The sequence below is a fragment of the Coloeus monedula genome (genome assembly GCF_965178545.1).
Source record: "Coloeus monedula genome assembly, chromosome: 2".
Taxonomy (NCBI): Eukaryota; Metazoa; Chordata; class Aves; order Passeriformes; family Corvidae; genus Coloeus; species Coloeus monedula.
The window spans coordinates 53,964,257-53,986,774 of NC_138782.1; the positions used below are offsets into that span (position 1 = coordinate 53,964,257).

General features: G+C 41.6%; 1 protein-coding gene across 1 annotated transcript; it reads left to right on the forward strand.

The window, feature by feature from the left end:
• The first annotated feature begins 20,511 nt into the window (after nucleotides 1-20,511).
• SF3B5 (splicing factor 3b subunit 5) lies at nucleotides 20,512-21,814 on the forward strand. The gene has a single exon (XM_082302771.1). It carries the CDS (start codon nucleotides 20,691-20,693, stop codon nucleotides 20,949-20,951), a length of 261 nt encoding a protein of 86 aa, XP_082158897.1. The 5' UTR covers nucleotides 20,512-20,690; the 3' UTR covers nucleotides 20,952-21,814.
• Nucleotides 21,815-22,518: the final 704 nt, after the last annotated feature.

The window sequence follows — 22,518 nt, forward strand, 5'->3', positions numbered from 1 at the left end:
CAGTCCGGCCGGTCCCGTGTCGCTCCTCCCGCGCCGCTCCCCGAGGTGCCGGTGCCGCTCCCCGAGGTGCCGATGCCGCTCCCCGAGGTGCCGATGCCGTTCCCGAGGTGCCGATGCCGTTCCCGAGGTGCGGATGCCGTTCCCGAGGTGCCGATGCCGTTCCCGAGGTGCCGGTGCCGCTCCCCGAGGTGCCGATGCCGTTCCCGAGGCGCCGGTGCCGCTCCCAAGGCGCCGATGCCGTTCCCGAGGCGCCGATGCCGTTCCCGAGGCGCCGATGCCGTTCCCGAGGTGCCGGTGCCGCCGCAGCGCCCGCGCCGTCGAGGCGAGCGCTCGTCCCCGCGCAGCGCCCCGCCCCTCGGCCCGGCGCGGCCGCCTATTGGCTGCAGGGGCTGATTTGCATGGTGGCGCCCCGCCCCCTGGGGGTCTGTGGCCCGGAGCGGGCCGGGAAGGGCGGGGCGGGGCGGGCGCACGGGCCCTGGGCCGCCCCTCCCGGGCCGCCCCCTCCCGGCCCTGTGGGAAGATGCTCGGCTCACGTCGCTTCCCAGCCCGGGGAAAGTCCGCCGCTGGGTGCCGGCAAGCGTGGGCGCGGTGAGGTGGCCCGTTTCTTCGCCGTCGTCCCCGTGGATGTCCCCTGACCTTTCTTGCCCTCCCCTGCCCGCCGGCAAGCGGGGGCTTTCCGACTCTGCGATTCTGTAATTCAGATTGCTGCTGCTTCGTGTAAGGAAGATGTGCTCTTCGCTTCATGCGTTAGAGTATGTGTCAAATTAGGTCCATTTTTGCATTGTGACTTCAACTCTGATAACTTTGAGCATTCTTGAGGAAGAAACCCAACACCTTCCCCATCATTCTAACTGAAAAGAAACCTAACAAAACTCTGGTGTCATAGTGTTCAATACACAGTAATAATACACATTCATTAGCCACACAAGTAGTTATATAGATTGTTCCAGTCTTTCTGAGATGGGAAGTTTTTGCTTTTCTTGAAAATCTTGGACACATACTTTATTATCTTTTTCATCACGAAAATTGGATATAATTTGAATCCAGAAATTTTAAAATAGTTACTTTTTTGTTGGTGCCAAGAAGTAGCTGAAAGAGTAACTGTGCTTTCCTGAGCAGCCATCAATTATGAGGCTCCAAAATTTCTTACATTGCATCCCACCCTGGATGACGGAGAACAAATTCTGTCATGATGGAGACAATTGCAGAGACATAGGAAGCTTCCTCCCTCCTTATTTTCTATGCTGGTTTTGTGCCAGGAAAAAAATGTAAGTAATAGGTAAATAATTGGGGTTTTGTGGTTAACAGTCAGTTAAAAATGTATCTGACAGAAAGGCTCTTTCACCTTGAAAAATCCGGGACTGCACTGGGCACTTTGCTGGGATTTTTCTCTTAGACCTTAATGCTAAAAAAATTTAGGTGTGTGGGTCTCATCAGTCCCCTAAAACTACCTGAAGGCACTGAACTATGAGTGGGTTTCCTCTTCTTTTTTCTTCACAGCTGCTTTGTGAGACCAGCTGCAGCATCCCCACACGTGGGCAAGCAGTTTTCTCCTTGCCACTGGACCGCAGAACGCAAATTGGCCTTTTGTGTTGTTTAGTGTTGTTAATGCAAGCAGAGCTGAAAATAGAGCTGGGCGTTAATGCAATGTCACGGGTAATCAAAGGTGCAGGCTGCTTTGCGTGGCATGGAACAACAATTACAAATTAACCTGCTGTTGTCTCAGCAAAGGCAAAGCTGTGGGTGCATTGACTGATGTGTCTGATGATCCAGTCAAGAACAAAATGGTCCTCTAGAAACATCTGGTGTCTTCCGTATAATTCATGTGGAGGATATGGAAGACCAAAGAGATGAATGTCAAATCTCCCCTGCTTTGGGAGAGACTTCAGTTAAAATGTCAGTAGCTGAGTAGCAGGCAAGGTAGCAATATTGTTAAAATATTAAGCTTCTAAGAAAGGAATGGAGAGTGAGAGAAATTTATTATTTCTACAAATTTTGCCACCTAGATTAGATGAAGATAAAGAAGGTTCAAAACTCTCATAAAAAGCTTGCTAATTAAGCTACACAAATAGGTAGCTAAAATAAATCAGCATTGCTGAACAAGTATCCTGAAGTTCTTGAGTGTATTATGTTGCTAGATATTACAAAAGGTGCCATTTGCATGGTGTTATGAGAAACAAAACCAGATGAGTCATATGAAAAGATTGTTGTGTCATCATATGTACCAAAGACACTTGTTTTGGATTATTATGCTCATTTCAATTACTTCTGAAATAACATGAGCAGTGTAGATTGGTAACGGAAATGATTAGAGAGAGGAAAGGGATTTTCCAAAATAAGGGATAAAGAATTTTCAGTCTTGTAATTTTATTCTCCTGTGAGTCCTGAGCAGCATTACATACCAAGCTACCAAAGTAACATAATAATTTTTTTTCACTTTCTACTATCTCTTATTATAAGAGAAACACTTTGTAGTTTACCAGTGAAAGCAAATACTCAATTTACATAGATAAAGGCAGAACTTGTTAGTATAGGGATCACAAATGCCAATAAGTTTCTAAAGGAGTTTGGGCAATAAAAATGTACAATACATCTGCAGACAGTAAGCCTCTCTTTTAGTTCTTTTTTTTTTCTTCCCTGAAGAGCTATTGCATTTTTTTTTTTCCTTAAAGGCTTCTAATCCTGACCTAGCTCTTGAGAGATTGCTTTGAATGAGCCAGGTTTTTCTTCCAGTTCTCTCATCTCTAGAAAGAAGATAGACATAATTACTTTCAGTTCTCATAAATGTGTATTGAAAAGTAATATATAAACAAATTGGAGTCTCATGTGTGTGAAAATAACTTGAGGATGTGTAGTATTTCACGGACAATTCACTACATGAGAGAGACCCATAATCTCCCTGCTCTGGTGCGTGATGCTTCCAAAGACATTTCCAACCAGGAAACTGAGTTTCTTCCAAAGCCTAAGAAATTAGAAATTATGTGGAAATGTAGATTTCTCACTGCTACCACTTGCCAACATCTCAGGGCATCTGGGAGTTCTGGAGAATCTCAATTTTTGGGAAGAGCAGTTTCACTGGGCGACTTACATACAGGTGACATACAGGCCCCTGTTTGTCTAGAGCTTACCCATCTCTACAAAGCAGATTGTGCCCATAACATCTGTACTGTTTTCAGTATGAAGTTATAGTAGTGTCAATTATCACAGCATCCCGCCGTGGTAGGGAGAAGAAGAGAGATCCAGCAGGCAGGCATTGTGCAGCAAGATTGATTTATTTACTTATTTTACAAACTCTTTTATAGACCTTTTTCTTCATAGTCCAATTGGTCAAAGGATCAGCCACCCCTTTGGGGTGATTGTCTAAAATCCTAAAACATCCATTGTCAAAATATTTTTCTATTATACTATAAACAAGGCTTTGCAAGGTCACAGGTGTTCATAGCTTATAGAACTCTACTAATATCTTCTGTGAGAGAGAAAACCATCTCACGGGACTGGAAAGAAGCAAGAGAAATTCTTGCTAGCAGCATATTTGCATCCACAGTCAATCTGTAATAATTGACACTTGTGAAACTTCTGGCTAAAAATAGAACAAATTGCTACCAGTTCAGTTGTGTATCCTAGAGCTAGTTCTCAGACACCTATAAAATTTATGTACACTTTTCTGGATGTGCAGTACACATGAGCCTCTTCTAAGCTAGAATCAGATCTGATGTCATCTAGCTCACATTGATTCAATTAAAGTAATGATTAATGGTCCTGGAAAAATAACTTTTTTCTTTTAAACCTCATGGATCAGTAGAGTCATTCTGGCAGTATATGATTTGTCAATTTCCAGGTGAGTTGAAGGGAGACACCAAAAGACTGATGCTAGAAAATTCTTTCACTATATTCATTTACCAGAGAAACTGAGCCTTCATCTGATACTTCCAGCTTGAGAAAGGTCCAACATTCCTTCTCTCTTTTCACATTTCACTGTAACCTCTCACAAAAGCTACTGATGTTATAGAACAGCTTCATCAATAAATGTTGCTGATGTAAAGAGATTCTCCTTGGCTGCATGAGGAATAGAGTGCTGAAAAGAATCCAGAAGCCAAGTATCTCCACAGGTAGCTAAATCCACTCTAATTCTTTGTTGAAGCCCATGGAGTTATTTGGATTTACATAGGGATAATATAGTGCTCTAGGTATTGAGCCCTGCAGATGTTTTTCTTTTCGCTTTCCATTTCTCTCCTTCATTAGGAAGGAAGAAGAGTGTTACAAAAGGATGGAGTGCTGAGAACTGTGCAGATGTAATTGCTGTGGAGTCAGAGGATGCCCTGTGCCAGGGCCCTCTCACTTGCTTATTTAGGAAAGGATTTAACATTCTTCTCCAATTATGCCCAAAAGGCATGTGAAGCCAGCCCTGGGTGTATTGCCCCTGAATTCCTTGTGAACCACAACTTGGCACTCATGCCTGGCTCTGAAGGTTCATTACCTATACACGAGTTCATAAAGAGTTGCAAATCTAGTTAGGGCTGTATCAAATGCCAGATTGGATGCACGGGAAATAGCCCTGGGACTCCTGTTGACTTCAAAGACGATGGCAGGTGCCAGCATGTTTTATTAAGCTAGTAACCAATAAATGAACAAGTTCAAAATGTTTTCACATGATGGATGTAAACAAGCACAGTTAACTGGAGCCAGTGGAACTATACTGATGTCTGGGAACTGAAGGCTTGGTTGATTATCGGGTGAGCCACTGGATTTCTCTGCCACTGTCACAGCTTTTGAATGCAAGAGCATAGCCCACACATCCAACATGACAAAGGCCCCATCACATCAGCTGGCCTAATGAGAAGTATTACCTAACCCTGTTCCTATACTTCAGTAGAGGTGTGTGTTCTAACTCCTGTTATCAGGCAGGAATGAGGTATTTCTCCTGCACATTTGTGTGCCCATAGACTGAGATCAGTTAACTTCTGCAGTATGGGGAGCACTTTGCAACCTGTCAGAGCAGAGACAAGGACATCTTTATGTCATTCAAGAGGGATCAAAAAGCCAGGGGAGGAAGGCACATAGCAGGCACTCAGATTTGGGTATAGTCCCAGTAACAGTCGATTCTAGGGCAAGTTCATATTGCCAAAAACTACATGCGCTATTTTTGCCTCATCACTACTCTCTGAGCAGAAAATGGCCAGGCTGTGTATTAGGTATGAAGGGAGAAATACCTGGGGAGTAATAAAAAGAGATTTTTTTTTCCCAGAGGTTAAAAGCCTTAAATGGCTTAGAAGGGTGAGGCAAAGAGTAAGTAGACCTTCACAAAGAGAGCTATTGCAAAATGAGGATATTTCCATAGCTTTTTTTGAGCATCCTTTTCACATTAGTCATTCAGAGAAAAGGTGTTATTTTCTAAAACTCACTGATTTTCAATGAAATAAAACAATTTTATCCTAGAATTGTGTGAACATAAATTTTATACTGCCATGTTGATGGCTCGCCTTATTCAAGCTGCCAGTGCTTTTCAGTAAGCAATATAACATCCAGAAAGTGGTGGGGAGCCTGCCTAAACTGCACAAGGTGCTCCTGTACCATGCAGACTATCTTCTTCTGAAGGCATGCTGCACATGTGGAAACCTTTTAGGTGGCTTTGTGGCTAGATCTAAATACCTTGTGGTAGATCTTCCCAAAGGTAGCATGGTAGTGACGTGCTACAGATCTGAGAAGAAAAAGAAAAGCTTTTTGTTTAGTTGAAGGCAAGGGAAGAATTATTTGGGATCATTTAGCTGAGAATACCCAGACAGGGAGTAATATGTTTCACAGCCCAGTCATGACCGATTGCTGCCTGGAATCTTCTGTGAATGGCAGGGCAGATTGTATCTAAGCAAGTTGTACATGACACAGTAATAGCATGAGAGATTTCCTTGGAGTGAAACGAAGTCACTGCTGATGCGTGCATGTTGTAGCTAAAAAAAGAAAAACAAACAAACAAACAAAACCCCTAAAAATTAATGGTACTTGTCGAAGTAGAAGGGTATTTGTCAAACACCTTGCAAAACTTATCTGAGAAGAGTGAAGGTTTACGTTTTATCTTTGAAACCTGTCTGATGGCTGTGGCAAGTATCCCAGGATTCTGAGAGGCAGCTGCTACCAGCCACACTGCAAACCTCGCAGTTAAGAAATGCAAGGACAGGAAGTACCGGGGGCACTGAGCAGCTGCACAGTAAAGCCACAGGAGCCCAGAGGTCTCTTCCCATTTACCCCAGCCAGGGAGCATCTCTGTACATGAGAGTGAGTAAGGCAGAGGGGCAGCTGAGTACCTGCACTGCTTTTATAAAGCTGCCAGCTTTTGATGGATGCAGCTGCCTTGGTGATTAGTCACAGAAAGATCAAACCTGCCCAAACCTTCTGGATTCCTGGGTGAGTCCCTGGCGCTTCCAGCTCTCCCCAGCTCACCCGGTGCTCAGAGGTAGCAGTGGGTGAGAGAGGCTCTGCAGCAGCCATCTTTCCATAAGAAGCAACTATTAGCTTGCAATTAATTTAATGTGCATCTAGGCTGAAGCTGGGCACTGGCACTGTTAAACATATCCTTTAACTTCTGGATCTCTGAAAACTTTAGATTCTGGCCTTTGCATTTGCCAGGTTCATAACTGAGTAAGCAAAATGATGTGGAAATCACAACAGGTGAACCAAAACCAGAGCACACAGCCTCTCTTCGAATTTGTCAATCTAGAGAATTATTTGGTGTGAAAATGTGTTTCACATATATTAAAAAATAATAATAATAATAATAATAAATATATATATACACTTTACAAGTTACATCTGTGTGTAGGTTGTGTAATACTATGGCAGAGAAGGAGTACTGCACTGTGCTTACAGGCTCAGTTCTTATTTCTTCCTCTTCCTCGTGCCCTGAGCTTCAGCAATGCAACCTAGCCTGGCTATGCCTCTTTTTTAAGCTGGATAAGTATCTACTAGGAGTAATTCAAGTATGGCTGATTTTAAATTGAGGTAGAGAGTGGATTAGATGACTTTCTGAAACTTATTTTAGCCTAATTTTCTAAATCTTATTAAAGATATTAACATGTCAAAGATATTGATAGAACATCTATATATCCTATATATACGCTGTATATTTGTAGAAATACAAATATTAAAATACACTAAAACATAAGACTACAGCTTCAAAGGGGTAAATCAGTTCTCCAAAATTAGAGCCAAATGTTGAAAGTGGGTATATTTTATTAAGGTAATAAACAGTTGCAAGGATATAGTAAGATTTTTGACAGATTACAGGAAATCTATTAATATCATACTAACAAATATCATAAGGTAAATCTGGTAGCTGTTCTTTCAATCCTGAGAAGTTAATTCACCCTTTTTTCTTACTGGAAGATAATGGCTTCTAGAAATATCTGTCATCTACTATGCCTTTGTACCGTGCCTACCAACATAAACCTTGCTTCCTGGCCAAGGTCAGCAGCAGCTCCCCCCCAGAAATACCACTCAGACAGGGAACAAGCACAGAAGACAATGCTCCACGCTACATGGCTTGGAACCATTGGTTTCACTCAAACCTTCTAGCCGACACTGGCAGTGTTACACCTGTATGTTACAAGGATGTTAAACACAGCTTCCATCGTACAGAAGAAGAAAATTTTTACAACATGATAAATGAAAGAAAACCCAACTAACATTTAATTATGCAAGAAACGATCCAATATAAATAATAATTTAACAAACTGCTCATATTTAATTTTAATTACAACATATACAATTGCTGTGAATACCAACAGGGTGTGAATTTAAAATTAAGTATAACTTAAAAAAATAATTTAATAACAGATAAACGAAATAATATACTGAAGCAAATTTAATATAATATTTAGTTAAAAATAATTAGTTAAAAAAATTTAATTAATATAAAGCAGCAAATTTAAAGTTCACCAAAATTGGTACTACATCTAGAATCCATCTAGAGAAGTGAGTCTTTACTTCATTCCAAATGGCACTGAATACCTGCATATCAAATTTCCACATGCTCACTACCTGAAGATGACAGGAGAGAGACACATCAATTTATGATGAAAAATGTTTCTATTTTATATTATGTTTGAAATCTTGCCATATCTGCAGTTTTAGTGACAGTTAAATTAATTACATCGAACATAAGCCTTCTTTAGAGACTTTTTCTCCCCCTTTGTTCCCCAAAGGGGTCAGGTCACCCATTCAATTGATGCCACGCAGTCCTTTACACCCTGTAGGAAACATGGAGGAATGGTGGGGAAAAGACACATTGAAATGACAGATTCTCTAAATTTCCATCTCCACCCATCACAGTTTTCTTAAGGTTATTCTGTTACCCATATGATGCCATTCCTCTGTCTCCCTCTGACTGGATTCTCCACATAAGACTTAGCCCCTTATTGTTCAGAGAGAAGATCATAAATACTTTTGCAATTCAAAATCACAGCCAATCTGTGGGGATACTATGGTCAGTGAGAATGTATTAATGTGAGGTTTGGAAACCTGAATAATGTTCTCTCTGCTGCCCTACACTTTGTTTACTCTTGGGAACGACCCTCCCTGTTGCAGTAAAACTGCATGGCCTGAAAATATGTTATAGGCATAGGAAGAGTTCTTGCTCCCTTTCCTTGATTTTTCTAAGAAAGCCAGCAGTTCTGGGATTTCCATTGTGAGGAGGATGTTGATGAACTTGAGTGAGTCCAGCAAAGAGTCACCAAGATGGTCACAGGGTTGGAGTGTGTGACCTATAGGGAGAGGCTGAAGGAACCAGGTTTGTTTAGCACAGAAAAGGAAAGATTTAGAGGATCTAACAGCAGCCTTAATGTACTGAAGAGATTACTGATACAACCCAAATGTATGGCAGGAGAATGAGAAACAATGCTCATAACTGGGATAAAGTTCCAATAGGAAATAAAGGAAAAATCCACATTATGAGGGCAGTGAAGCACTGGAACAGGAGATTGCCTGAATAAGTTGTTGAATCTCTGTTCTTGGAGATTTTCAAGACCCAGCTGGACAAAGCACAGAGATCAATGTTGGCTCTGAGAGTTGGAGCAGCAGATTGAACAAAATTACTCCCTGACGTCTCCTAACGTGTGATTCTAATGTGGTCCAAAATCCACAGCTGTAGAGATCTTGGTGCTGAAAGATCCCTCTAAACAGGAAGCCCTTAAATCCCACATCCTACATACCACAGTGCAAGAACAGTCTGGCTGCTCATGCAGTGCCTGTTAGTGCATGAACAGTGTCTAAGGAAGGCTCATTAGCTGCTGCAGCAACGTCAGCTCTTCACAGGCAATGTTCTCACAGCAACACACCTACATTTATTGGCTACCGATCTACTGCACTTGTTTTCCTGAGATTTGTTATTTCTAAGGATACATATCTGCAGTTATATCATTTGCAGCTTTCTTTGGAAACAACTGTCTTCGCTCAGGTTTCTGGGTAGAGCAATCTCCCCACACTGTCTGTCAGTGCAAGTCACAAAACACGCTTCCCTGGCACCAGCTGGTGGCCTGATGGGGAGCATTGCCAAACTCTTACGGGATCAGTAGGTGCTGAGGTATATCCCAGATCTTTGTGACTTGGACAAAGAACTGTAGCAGGCAGTGTCACACTGTAACACATTTGCAGTATATTTCAAGTGATAAGAGGGATTTATTAGAAGCTGACAAGTAATATGCCCATCAGTCTTCAAACCTGTACTACATGGAAATTTTCAGAATCTTACTGCCTGAAGATGAAAGGAGATAGATGTGCCAGTTGTTGAAGGACAACATTAGACTTGAAGGATGATTTTCCAAGTAACATTAGAAACCCTGCCATACATGTGGCTTTGGTGACAATTAAATTGATGGACTAAGCTAGGTTTTTATGTGACAACAATAATAATATTGCATTACATTTATAAACTATGCTCCACTTCAGGCTCTCTAAACCAATTTGCAAGCAATTACTTTAAAATACTGCTGTGTGTATTGCTACCCATGTATTATAGATGGGAAAGAAATCACAGAAAGTGTCAAAATGCCTAGAGGTGTACAGCAAGTCTTGATCTAACTAGAAGTTGCATCCAAATCCCCTGAGTGCTAGCTCTCTCTTTTCATGAAAAGACTACATGTCTTTTCATGTCTCTGCTTTTCCCTTACAGATATTTTGTTTCTCTAAAGGCTTGTGCCTCTGTACAGCCATCTTTCTACCTAAATAATTCTCTCCCCTCAGTAATTTCTTAGGTGTGAATGCTATTCAGGTGACATGGAAAAAACTGTGTGCTACTTAATGAGCCTATGCCAGTTAAAATTAATTGCCAGATTCTGCTCTCAGTGAAGTCAGTGGAAGTTTGAATATGGTATCAAATGAGACAGGCCCAATATTAAAAACTACAGGAAGCATAAGATGGAGGATAGGCAGTGGGTTGTTTTCTTACTGGTATAGAGGAGAATCAAAGTTTTTATAAGGATATGTAGTGAGAGGAAAAGGGGAAATGGCTTTAATCTGAAAGAGCATAGGTTTAGATTAGATATTAGGAAGAAATTCTTTACTCTGAGGGTGGAGAGGAACTGGCACAGGTTGCCCAGAGAAGTTGTGGATGTCCCATCCCTGGAAGTGTTCCAGGCCTGGTTGGATGGGTCTTTGATCAACCTGGTGTAGTGAAAGCCGTTCCTGCCCATGGTTGGTGGGTTGAAACTGAATGATCTTTAAGGTCCCTTCCAACCCAAACCATCCTATGAATCAGTGATAAGGATCATGTATCCAGGTGAATGAACAGACCAAATGTGTCCTCTAGCCAATGCCCTTAAGACAAGACAGAAAGCAAAATGAAATTAATTATATAAATGCTCTGGCAGCTGCCTTTGGCAGTTAAAATATTTATTTTTAATGAAATGTTTCCCAGATCCTAGAGACAAGCACAAACTAGCCCCCAGAACTCAGATACTTACACAACTGCAAATCACAACCAGACTTGTTAGTGTCCCATCTTCCTAATGAGCTGATCCAAGAATCCCAACTCTGATGCCCCAAACCTTGTGGAAGAAGGCATTCACAGCCAGATACAGGCAGAGTAATTCAAACCCAATAGTACCACACATCTGTAAGAAATGTTTTGTGCTAGTGTACCTTTATTAGAGTACCTTTCTTAGAAAAAAAACTTCTACCAAAGGTCTGTCTAAGCCCAAAGGCTGTTTCTTTTACAAGCCATTAATTCCACTCAGTAGAAAACTAAAATAGAGGTTGACAGTGACCTGTGTCTTCAGACAGCTGCCCAATAACCAACAGCTGTAGGATTTCTGCGATGAAGGTTGCATTCAAGCATTCAAACAGCTGAAAAGGTGTCGTCAGGGCCAACGCACAAGTTGTTGTTTATATGGAACATATTGGTTGAAGCAATTTAAAAGTGCATTCCGATTCACCCCCACCCCCCTTCCTCCAGCTCATCCTGGGCAAACAGAATTTCATTTTGGGTAAAAAAGTGGATATTTTCAGATTTGCTACAAAAATGCTAGAGCTCGTTGTAGTTAATGATATAAGTGTCTCTGCATACCAGTCAAAATGCAGGTCTCAAAGGAGCTCCTCAGCACAGGGTGAGGAGGATGAGAAATGCGTCAGCACGTGTGTGGGCTCAGTTCAGACTCTGCTTGAGGATGTAGGAGGAAACAGAAACTTAACTGACAATAAAATTTTCCAAAGGGCTCATTTACCTAGATCAAACCATTTCAGACATAAACAAGGCTCACCTAGAGGTGCTGTGCTGTGCTGTGCTGTGCTGTGCTGTGCTGTGCTGTGCTGTGCTGAGCTGAGTCAGTGAAAAAACCTTCATGGAGAGCTGGAGCAGAGCTGGGTGATGGGCACAGAGCAGTACCAGCAAGGAGCCTGCTCTGACGCCAGGTCAGCATGGAGTTTCTGGCAAAGGATTTCATTGTCTGTGTCAACATCCTCATCTATTTGATTAGGGCAGTACTTTCCTTTCTTAGTATGGCCATCAAGAGTTAGTGCTTGTAGGTTACTATACAGTACTCAGAAGAAAGGCTACTGTACTTTCTAATATGTTTTATAAAGGAAACAGTGACATCCATGAAGTACATGACTGCCCTCAATGTTTTGTTTCCTTTTCTCTCTAGACTTGTGGCTAGCTTTTTCCTAAAGCATGCTTCTGTTTCTTTAGCTGATAGAACCTCTGACAAACAACTCTCAATGCAAAGGTTTCTCTAATTCCACCTGAGCATAAAATATTCTTAGCTAAAAGGCCATTTTCTTCTTCCACAAAACAGCAGTCAAAATAATAGACCTACACTTGCAGAAAGATTGTGGCTTATGATTTCTATGCCACCATTTTGGAATTCTACACACACATAAAAGATCCACCTTATTTCCTAAACCTAACTTACTATTGAAAATAGTCTTTTAAATAGAGTAATAATAGTCCCTTAAGAAAAGATGAAAAGTACAGATGCTGTTTTTTTGATTCAAACTCCATGGGAAGATCTGTTAGGATCATAATGGTGAATAGTTTTAATAGTGAAGGAAAACACAGATAATTTTTTTCCCCCCTGTGTGAAGGAAGAAGTACTTGGCCTCCTCCCAGGGATTCTGGGAGAAGAACTAAACAGCAGAGTGTATCAGAAGGAGACATTCCATGGGTACCACTGAAATGATTCAAACTGTAATTAACTATCCCTGCTGTCTCAAAATACAGGTGCATGTGCATTTGGGAATGAGAGGAGGATCAAATTACAAACTGAGTCACTCGACAAGCTTGTTTTACCCTTCCAATTATGCAAGCCAGTTTGTGACTCAGCAGCTATACAAGTCTCTTCTCCAATGGCAAGACAAATCAGTTCTGCAGCTGAGTCATTCAGAGCAGCTCTTCACACTGTTAAATTCAGCAGTCAGCCATGGTACAGAAAAAATTGTGGAGCCTTTATTACCTATGTGAGATACAATAAATATATTTTATAGGAGAATAATCTGCAGCTCATCTTCACACAAGGAATTCATTGAATAGGAGAGAGAAAAGATGTCATGAGATTACACTGACCAGCGTTTATGGTCCTTTAACTAAAAGAGACTAGGGTTTTTTTCTGATAGTGTTTTCTGTTGTGTGTTCATCCCTTACTAATAAAAATCACCTGACAACATGCTGTAATTGCAAATGTAGTTGAGAATTAATTTATTTAATTGTCTTTGACTTTTCTTTCAAGGTTTGCAAATAATTTCCTACATACTTGAGTGTGACAAGGTGTCGTGACAGCTACAGATAGTCACAGATTCATGCACACATTGGCTTGGGAATCTCTGCCCCAACCTGTTCCTCGAAAATGCTGACTTTTTGCTGGCACCAACAATAAGTTTTCCTTAACCTTCAGGCTTGATCCTTTTGAGGTGCCAAGTATGAACGACTGCTGTCAATGGTCCTGGCACTTGAAATACCTAACCTAAGTTCTTAAGTCTACTGGCAGAACCTCTAAATGGTATTTGGAACTTTAAGTGAAGAACCCACAGGTTAGACTGCACTTCTCTTTCTCTGCCTGTTAAAAATACATCCCATTAATCCTGTTCAAAGCCAGGTGTCTTTATGCCCAGAGGTGAATATCACAGATAGCCGCGATATTTGATATAACAATAGCACCATGAGGCTGTGAACGAGGCCCCACTGGGTGAGTACAAACAGTGTAGGAGAACGTCTTAGCCAAGAGGAGCCATTGTCAAGGTACACAAGGCTGAAAAAGATAGAGAAAAGGGAACAGAGAGTTACAGTTTTCAAATGCTGTCATTTCATACTGAAGGCTTTTCCAAAAATGGGCTGCAATACACAGCTGTATGTGTATACCAAATCATCTGTGCTTCACAGCAGCTATTCTGAGAGTCGCATAAGCAGTCATCAACACGATCTACGCACATCCTGTTGGGGCTCCAGATTACAACCCCAGTGCCAGAAGTTTTCACAATGACTGGTGCTTTTCTTAAAGCCTCTTTCCCTGCAATTGAGTATGTGAACATTTCAGCTCTAATCTTCTAAAATTAAGTACCTTCAAACATCATAAAAATAAATACTTTCAAACATTTATGGAGAAAAGCAATTACAAAGTGAAATATGGAAGCTCAAAATGCAAACAGAAAAAAAAGAGAGCAAACAATACACACTATTTAAAAACAATGGCAAAAAATATCCCCACATCTTTGACACACTTAAAAATGTCCAGGTTTGGGGGATGTTTTTGTCAAATAGCTTTTGGTTTTTGTTGGTTTCAAGGTTCTTAGTCTGCATGGTGCTGAGGAGGTGGGAAGAAATATTACAGTCTAAAAGAGATCTTTTTGCTGTACTCCTTGAATGTTTGCTTTCCAAAATCAGCAATTCTCTTTCAAGCTCTCAAATCACATTCCAAGATGTATAGATGGGATGGTTATCATCATACATTACTAACGTTACCCAGCCCTGACTATAAATAGCTTGCTTCCAGTGGCTTATTCCTCGCCAAGTTTCTACATTCTGGGCTTTTTTTTTATTTTGAGGATCTAGTCAATTAAGCAATTTTCAGCTTGTGACGAATAAGATATTCCCAACAATGAAACCAACAGTCAAAAAGACAATTATTATGAGTTACTAAGAGCTGGGATTTGAACATATTCATTTGTCTATGGTGCTTGGTGTTGTGAAAAATTATGTTCTGTTTGCCTTAAAAGTAATAAACAGCAATACTTTGAAAAAGCTGAAAGTGAGATACGCTTCATCATCTTATTCGTGAGAGCTTTACTTTCACAGTAAATGCAAGAGGCTTATGTACATTTCTTATTTCAAATGAGGAAGTTCCCAACCCAGGCTGAGAAACAACTGGTTTATAGCAGCCTTATAGCAGCCTTCCAGTACGTAAAGGGGACTTACAAGAAGGTTGGAGAGGGACTTTTTAGCAGGGTGTGTAATGGTAGGACAAGGGGAAAAGGCCTTAAACTGAAGGAGGGTAGACTTAGACTTGATTTTATAATTCTGTGGTGAACTGGTGGTAATTGGTGTGTGCCATTTCCTAGAGACACATGGAAGGGACAGTTATATTCTTCCACCTGCAATGATAGTAATATCCTAAAAATCCATTGCTTCCCCTTCTCTCCTTTGCTGTTTGTCCCATGAGCAATCAGTCTGAAATTTCACAACATGACTTAGTACAACACACACCAAATAGATGAGCTAATGACTGACTGTTATCAGTGGCTCCATGTTTCTCCTGCTCTTATTTTCTACTTTCACAAACTGACTTGCTGTGCACTAACAGATGAGCTGCCCCTGTGCACAATACAGATGATGGATTTTTTTGTCTAGATAAGGGTGATGACACCAATGTCCTCTGTGCTTACTGCAGAGAAGGAGGTGAAATGATGAATACTTGTGCACTATGTGCGTAGTGGAAAGCTGGAGAGAGAAAAGGCTGGCTACAGATAGGCTTCTTGGTACAGAACATTTTTAAATACTGTTCTGAAGACATCAGTATTTTTGAAACATGATGATTACATGGCAGATAAAAAAAGAAACAGCTGCATTAAGCAGCTTCAAGTCAGACTTAAAAAAAGGAAAGTTGCCTCCTCTGTTCTTCCCTTCCTTGCATATAGAAAGAATACAGTGATATGATACACAGAGCTACTCAATGGCCAGATCAATTTCTTCTAATTTAAGTTTGTGTACATTTCTAATATCTTCTCTAGGGCCTATTTAAAGATGTACCTTTCATCACTGCTACTTTTTTTATACCTTACTGAACACAATTAACAGCTGTATTAAGCTGTGTCAGTTTATCTGGAGTAAATGAAGAAAACACACCAAAGAAAATGGACAGAATACAGCTGCTTCTTGGATAGTCCTGTAGTCTTCCTCAGTTTTGTTGTGTTGACTATTATTACTTCATTTTATTTCCAAATGCATCACAAGAACAAACCTTTCCCATTACAAAAACATGTATGGACACAAGTCCTTTCAATTCACCTGGCAGACTATTACTGGCTCTATTTTTAGCCTGAAGAGGTAACTAATCACATTAGTGGACAGGTTTTATTTTCAAAGTGATGGCTTTGGAATAAAGAACTTCCCTCTAAACAGCAAGTGAGAGCTGCCTCTACCAGGCCTCCGTTGTGCTCCATCTCCCTCCACACCACATTCCTCAGATCACCGCATTATTTCCGAATCTCACCTGTAAGCGCTGTACTAGTGACCCCTACTGTCTCTCTGCTTTTAGCGTGCTCCTACACCTTGTTAGGAAATTCTCAGGGGCATCTGAATGAAGCTAATTCAATTGTGCTGCGCACCTAAGGCACACAGCTGTTATTCAGACCCATACAGAAGGCGTAGAGCATCACAGTGATATTCACAAGCAGATAATGGAAGCTACAAGGCCCAGTCTTTGTGATCCCTAAGCTGCTCCTGGGCAAGGCAGCATTAGTGCAGGTCACAGGTCTACTCAGTCTGACAATTCTTCAGCAGTGAATTTCTCTAGCTACAGTCTGATTTAAGATAATATGATTGATTACGTTGATACAGAGCAGCCTGAAGTGTATGCCTTCAATGGTATGATACACAGTATTTCTTCTTTCTTGATTTTTAAATTCCATATTCTTCCAATCTATAGCTTTGGCAGAGAATCAGCCATACAACCCTAAAAGAAGCTTCCATATGTTGGAGTATTTATGCACTATAAAATCAAAGCAATAACAAAACACAGTTTCTAGTCGTGGAAGAAACTTTGATACTTAACCATGCTTGCAAGGGCAGTGTTTCCTCTGTCCCAGCAGCAGCCCAAAGGCTGCAGGTGGCTGCAGTGTGAAGGCATATTCTTACCCTGCAGCAAAATCATGATTCTGACTGCAAGGCAAAGAAATCAGGGCAGTTTACATAAAACAAGGTGGAAAAAGAGACTTGCTTGTGAAAAATGTTTTTCACAGGATCTTTGAGAAAAGCAGCAAAAATGCCTTCCACCTCTTACAGGGCCAAAATAAGGGCTGTCTGAGGCTGATAATGTTGGTAGGCTATAACAACATTTGAGAAACTGCATCACAGTTCATGTGATAGCATGGGAAATGTGAAAAAAGCCCCAAAACATGAATTAGAGAAAGGTAACTTTTCCAGCCTAAAATTGCTAAATGGTAATGTAACCTCTGAAAATAATGATTTAAGAACCCTGTTTTAGCAGAAGCAACATATTTCTAATAAAACACATGCTTTAAAAAAATTCACATGCCACATAGACATGGGGTTTTTTTTCATTATTTAATTTCCAGCACCATTCCTTCCAGGCTAATGCAACCTCAAACATTTTTACCTCTCTGTATTTGTAGGATAAATCAATATAGTGAAGAACAGAGAAATTTCGGGGAGGCGGGGGGGAGGGGGGAAGGCATGTATCCCCATCTTATCATCTTTCTGGGTGTGTGTTGGATTTATCTATTAAGAGTGTCACATCCTCTTGTTTGCAGAGTGCTTATGCCTCCACTCTTCTACCCAAAGAGTCAGTAGGGAATTCAAAAATTTGGTCGTGTCTTGCAGTGGGCAGCCACTGACACTGTCTTTCTTGGTCCAGCAGCCCCCTCTACCGTCCTCCTCCACATTTCGGAGGAGCAACCAACCGCTCCGTGTTCATGGAAGAAGAATTTTTGCAGGTCCAACCCTGACACCTAGTGGCCTCCGCAGTTCCTTACGTCCTCCCGGTCTCTCCACCTTTTGAAACTTGGATTGAAAAGATAGAGCATTACTCTCCAAATAAAGAATTTCAGCTCTTAAATCCACACATTTATGCAATTTCCATAAGTAAGCATCTATTTTTGTATATTCTGATAATTATATTTATTGGTATTCAGTACAAAAACCTTGACATAACCCAAAATGTATCTTATTCAGGAATCCTTGTCACATGAGCATATTACCACTGAGCAATAATTCTCTCTCTCTATAGCTGCATCTGCTTTCCCCCACTCATTTAGTATTCCTAAACTTGAAATGAAAGTGCTGAAGTGCAGCCATTCATTTTGTATGGGCCTAACAAGAAAAACAAGGCCCAACAACAGATTTTATTTTTGTATAGAAGAAATGAAGAGAAAGTGAATACAATTGAATATAATTCTTCAAAGCTAGCAGATGAAACTTTTTATTTTTTGAGTGAAATTGAAGTTCAGTAATTACATGTAAACAATTGTCACTTGCTTGTCAGCTGGTAATTTTACTACCTATTTTTTCTTCCTAATATTGGTAAGCTTGTCTGGCAGTCTCAGAGGTTTTTGATCAAAGCCAATATAGAGTGGAGTTTTGGTGTGTTTTTCCAGAACTTTGGATGCTTGAATGCAGCATTTTAATCTGGCCCACTAACAAACATGCTGAAAATTTCAGATTTACACTTCCCATTCAGGTTTGGAGGGGGTTTTTTGTTTTGTTTTGTTTTGTTTAGGTTTGGTTTTGTTTGGTTGGTTTTTTATTGCTCTTATTTCATTGGTTTTTTGTTTTGGTTGGCTGGGGGTTTTCTTCTCTCTCTTTTTTCCTTTTCTTTTTCTTTTCTTTTTTTTTAACTAGAACTCTTATACCTGTTTAATTTAATGCAGTTGCTGCTCCTAGAAACTGCAACATCTGCAAGAGATGGATAAGCTTCTGGGAATCTTTTCTGCTCCAAAGACTGATTATTTTAATCAATACATCTCCTGGTTTCCAAGAGCTTCAAAACAGCTTCAAAACAGCTGTGAGGGCAGCCTTATGTGTCACTGTGTTGGCATGGAACATCTGTTAAAAGCTAGCATTATCCTTTCCATCCCACTCTTTAGAAAGATGCCATTTAAAAAAAGAAATGAAAGCTTTCCCATGTTGAGAATGCGTCTTTCTGTATACCAGCATACATAGAAACTCCTAAAGTGTCATGTTTGTTTATTTTTCCTCTCTTGGTCTCTCTGAAAGCAACCACAGAATGCAACTGCTGTATCCAGCTGTGTAATCTGCTTCCAGCTAAGTAAGCCTTGGTAGCAATGACTCAACAGATCCTCATAAAAATAACAGAAATAAAAATTTATAGTCCTCATTTAGCTCTTTGCACTGAAGGGTAAGGACACTTCAGAACATTGTTTTTACATTGCTTTATATGGCCTTGGTTTTATAAGACACTCACTTTCAAACAAGGGGCATAGAATCATCTGGGTTTTCACACAACATTTCTGTGGATTTCTTTTTGGCTACAGGACATTTACAAGGACAGGAAGAAATAGCTCAGTGTCCTACTGAAAATTTTCTGGCAATGTGTCTTTCCTATTTTAAAACAAATTATTAAAAACATTACTATCATATGAAAGCATGAATCATTTAATGCATTTTAAACTTAACATTATGTAAGCTCTTGAACAGAGCTGAAAAAAACTTCCATTATGGTGGATAATAAAATTTATTTTAAGTTTGACTTTGACCAAAAGAAGATAGACAACATAAGTTATATTTTCTGTGGGTTTTATATGTGCTTATGGATTTAACATTCAGATAAAATAGTACTTGCACTGTCAAAAAATCATTTTCAACATTAATATTTAATGTTGACATAACCCCCCTGATCCTGCTCAGCTCCACAGACTGCCTGGGAAAGAGTAACTCAGAGCTCTTCACTTTACAAAGGAACAGGGATGGGACCTACACGACTTTCCTCAGTTGTACGTAGCAGAAGTAACCTCACCAAGCTTCTTATTTTGGGAGGACCTGCAAATGCTGTGCCCTCTTCAGCCCTTCTCTACGTGGACTTGTATGAGAGTGACCACAGAAGGTGCTGCATTGCCCTCTCACCAAGCAAAGGGCTCACGAGAAGGGGTGTTGTGCTGCTCTAGGCACCTCCTGGGTGTTTTTGTGGTAGCTTTTTCTTTCTCCAGAGCCAGGCTTGCCATGTCACTTACTTGGGAAGCAACTCTGAGTTGCGGTTTATGCAGAGACAGTGCCAGGAGCTGGGATTAAGCTGTGCCCTGAAGCGTGAGCCTCGCGGCTTTGCTTTCCTGTTTTCTGACACCGTCTGGCAGGAGAGACTTTCTGATGTTCCCCATTATCCACTACGTGGGTATTTCCTAGCCAGGTGGGACGGTGCATGTCCCTTGGATTCCAGGTGAATTGAGCAGTATCAAAGCTGCTCCTTTGCTTTACGAATTAACGGGGGCTCGAGGCTTTAGACCGAGGCTCAGTTGAGCATCTGGCTCAGTCTGAGTCGCAGCCCCGCACCCGTGCTCAGAATACGAGATCTGATCTGGAGCCAGCCCTCAACCCTCACGTACGGGCTTTGAAATAACTCTGTGTTACAGATGCCGGTCCGGCCTTGTAACTACCTCTTGTCTTACTATGGATTATCTAACTGACGTGACCGGACCGGGAGTAAATTATGTTATTACGATATCAATATTTAATCATGCCGGGGCCCAGCCCCCGGCCGCGGCAGAGAGGAGACTACAACTCCCAGGAGGCCCTTCCCGGCGCGCTCCCGTCGGGCACCGCGGCAGGAAAGGCGGCGGGAAGCGCTGCTGCGCCCGCCGGAAAAGATCCCGGCGCCGAGACTCGTCCGCGTCTCCCAGGCCCTTCCGCGTCTCCCAGGCCCTTCCGCGTCTCCCAGGCCCTTCCGCGCCGCCGAGACCCGACCCCAGCGCCCAGGCCCTTCCTCCCCGCCCGCCATCCCGCACTCCGCCCGCCCGCCCGCCGCGCCATGACGGACCGCTACACTATCCACAGCCAGCTGGAACACCTGCAGTCCAAGTACATCGGCACGGGGCACGCCGACACCACCAAGTGGGAGTGGCTGGTGAACCAGCACCGCGACTCGTACTGCTCCTACATGGGCCACTTCGACCTGCTCAACTACTTCGCCATCGCCGAGAACGAGAGCAAGGCGCGCGTCCGCTTCAACCTGATGGAGAAGATGCTGCAGCCCTGCGGGCCGCCCGCCGACAAGCCCGACGAGTCCTGACCTCCGTCCTCCTGGTCCCGGCCCTCTCTCCTGTGTGGTTCCCGCCAAGGACTGACCGGGAGAAGTCTCGCAAAATTCCTGCTTCTGGACTCTGACTGTGCGGTCGTTCGCATTTTCTCAAGTGGAAAATAATAAAGCTTACTGGGCATTCCTAATGTTTGGTTTTGTAGTCTCCTTGTAAGAGCTTTTTGTTCCCAAAGGAGTGCTGGTACTCGGTATTGAGCGTTTCGTTGCAATCATCCGAGGTGCAAGTCTCGGATACTCCCAGACAGCATTTTCCTGGCATGATGGATTGATGCTTGCTTGCAAAACTCAGTTTTTAGGGGAGAGAGGGGAAGTTTGTTGATACTCAAGGAGTTTGATTTCTCGGTTGACTTAACCATTATTGTGTGTAATGGTTTGTGGTATAGCATAAGTCAGTTCCTCTAGTACTTTAAAACTCCAAATTGGTATTTCTTTAAACACCGTTTTCTTGCTTCATCTTTCTTGTACTTTAGAATTTTTCAAACCTTGATTCTTTTTGATGCAACTTTGCTACATTTTTTCCCCCTAATGCTTTCTAGTAACCTAGCATTTTAATTTTTTCTGCATTACATCAAGCAAAGACATTAATACTGGGCTGGCCTCTGTTAATATGGAATAAGAATATAAGGGTTAGTCCCATTTAGAAGTAAAACGGTTTGACATGATACAGTCTTAGATCAGTTTGCATACTGAACTGATGTTGATTCAGATTTGTCTTTTAAAATAGGCATTCTGTTCACTTACAGTTAAAATAAATTCTGAGTTCCAATGGATGGAAAGGCCTCAGGCCAAAACTGCGAGATATGTTGCTTGGAGAAATAAAATGCTCTCATTTCTGACATGTTTGTTTGTATTAACGTTGGAGGGGAAAGTGCAGTGTTTTGTGGTCCTATTAAGACACTATGCAAGCTTATTGATTATTTTCTGAAATTGGTGATCTCTAGTCAGTACATCTGTCCTTTGAAGAATTTGAAGATGGCATTTTTCAAACTTTGTTGCACGTAATAAGATGAGGGCATAGGTGAAGTGGACTGAAAGAAATTTTACCTGCAAGTTTTGTGGGGAACTACTTCATTTTCCAATAAATAAGGCGAATACGTAGAAAACTGGTTTTCAATTTGCCTGCAAGCTGGTGCAGGTAATTTGAAGAGCATCTGTTCCTCACATACTGAGGAACATGGCTGAAAGTTTTTCCAGAAAAAGTTAAGTTCAAGTGCATAGGCACAGGTACACAAGGCAGTCTTGCAAAAATTGAACAAAATTTGCATGTAAATAAAGTAAGTTTCCTGTTCAGTTTAACAGTTCTTGTTAAAATTCTGCTCTGTTCCCATCTCTTAGAAACTTGCCTTCCATAAGGTGTCTCCTGTGCTGGCAGCCAGTGGGCAGTTGGTGTGTGCAACAGGGAGCAAAGGAGCTTGAGCCTTAGTGCTGGGCCTTGGCAAGTGGAAAGACTGGAGGGAGGATAACAGGTGCTTTTGTAATGGTTTGCAAACTGAACTTGCAATGTTTTGTGAAGTCTTGAATCTCCTACAGTAAGGAGAAA